At 28.8% G+C, this 2007-nt stretch overlaps 1 protein-coding gene across 1 annotated transcript; it reads left to right on the plus strand.

Annotated features, from left to right (window-relative positions):
- The first annotated feature begins 610 nt into the window (after positions 1-610).
- Positions 611-2007, plus strand: LOC105952693 (thaumatin-like protein 1b). The gene is made up of 2 exons (XM_088823978.1): positions 611-711; positions 1222-2007. Exons 1-2 carry the CDS (start codon positions 660-662, stop codon positions 1887-1889), a joined length of 720 nt encoding a protein of 239 aa, XP_088680104.1. The 5' UTR covers positions 611-659; the 3' UTR covers positions 1890-2007.

Below are 2007 nucleotides of genomic sequence, written 5' to 3' on the forward strand. Positions count from 1 at the left end.
TCACCGGGTGTAGGATAGATAAAACTCATTCAAACATTACATAAATTAGATGTCATAAAGCAAATTACATTATTTCACACATATAAAGAAACTCAATAAATATATATAGATTATAGTAAAATAATATAAAAATATTAAAGCACTCTTGTCATTAATTGTTCTTCAATTATCTAGGAGTAATTAACACCAATAGGAGGTAAAATTGAATATATATATATTATGGTTATTTCTTTCTTGAAATTCTAAAGCACCAAATAATATGGGATCGAAAAGAATATCCAAAGAGACATATAATATGAGACTGAGAAAATAAAATATATTTACAAACGACAAATGTTTCATCGCTCCTGCATTAAATTTTATGCTTATCCTAACATTCAACACTTAGACCAAAAGCAAATAAGATTTAACTAATCATCTCTTAGTTTATGATCATGTAAAAATAAATTGATGTAATAACCTTTTTTAATTACATGGAGATATCCATATTATTCTTGTAATAAAAAAAAATTATATCTCATCAATGCTCATTTAATGATGCAACTTTATTTTAAATTATTGTAATCATTCCCATGCCTATATAATAAAAAATAACAAGTGATGCTTAGTCATATTACTGCAGTGAACAACCATAGTAGATACATTTAAATATATTTACCATGGAAATCAAGATTTTACCTTTCCTTCTTCTTGCAGCAATTTGTTTCTATGGTAAGTTGTTCCGGTCACTTATTTCAAATAATACTCATTTCATTTTTTTTCTTGCATAAATACTTCTAAACATGTTCTATTTTCTTTAATTAAAAAAAGAAAACTATTTTATTTTATTCAATGTTACCTTTTTATTTTTTTTTCTTTTTTAAAGTTATTATTATTATTATTATTATTATTATTATTATTATTATTATTATTATTATTATTATTATTATTATTATTATTATTATTATTATTATTATTATTATTATTATTATTATTATTATTATTATTATTATTATTATTATTATTATTATTATTATTATTATTATTATTATTATTATTATTATTATTATTATTATTATTATTATTATTATTATTATTATTATTATTATTATTATTATTATTATTATTATTATTATTTTTTCAATTGGAGTAAGTTTACAGGGTACCAAAATAAATGCAAAAACTATAACTTACAATAAGAAGAAGAAAAGTTGATAACAATTATATTGGAAACTCTTGCAGGGGCTCATTCAGCCGTCTTCACCGTGAAAAATAATTGTGGGTTCGAAATTTGGCCCGGAACAGTAACTGGAGCGGGTTCAACACCGATTCTAACCGGATTCGATTTGGCACCCCAAGCCTCAAAAACCATCAACGTCCCAGCTCCATGGTCAGGAAGATTCTTCGCTCGATACCGATGCTCAACCGCCGGCAACAAATTCACATGCGTGAGCGGAGATTGTGCATCGGGTCGAATCGAATGCAACGGGGCGGGTGCAATACCGCCCGTATCTCTCGTTGAATTTACTCTAGGAGGAGCCAACGGCCTGGATTTCTTTGATGTCAGTCTCGTTGACGGTTTCAATTTACCAGTTTCTTTGAAACCCGATGGGGCGAATTGTCAAACTGTTACCTGTGCAGCTAATATTAATTCTGGTTGTCCTAGTGAATTGGTTGTTAAAGGCCCGAATGGAGACGTGGTTGCATGTAAGAGTGCTTGTGTTGCTTTTAATCAGCCGCAATATTGTTGCTCCGGCGCGTTTGCAAATCCGTCGGTGTGCAAGCCGTCAAATTACTCGGAAATATTTAAGAAACAATGCCCTCAAGCTTATAGTTACGCATTTGATGATAAGACCAGTACTTTTACGTGTGCAACTGGGGCAAATTATCTTATTACCTTTTGTCCTTAACTCAGATTGATATATTATTTTCTGAGTTCTAATAAGGTTTCTAGAGAATAAATTGGACAATATGTTCAAAATATGCTCAATTATATTTTATTGAGACATGGTGATATTGTTCTTGAAA

This window comes from Erythranthe guttata, chromosome 10, assembly GCF_056151865.1.
Source record: "Erythranthe guttata isolate IM_541 chromosome 10, IM_541, whole genome shotgun sequence".
Taxonomy (NCBI): Eukaryota; Viridiplantae; Streptophyta; class Magnoliopsida; order Lamiales; family Phrymaceae; genus Erythranthe; species Erythranthe guttata.

What these genes read in the sequence shown, in the direction of transcription:
- LOC105952693 (XM_088823978.1), top strand. Translation starts at nt 660, where the DNA reads ATGGAAATCAAGATTTTACCTTTCCTTCTTCTTGCAGCAATTTGTTTC. An exon ending in TGCAGCAATTTGTTTCTATG is followed by an intron (nt 712 to 1,221) that starts GTAAGTTGTTCC and finishes AAACTCTTGCAG; the next exon opens with GGGCTCATTCAGCCGTCTTC.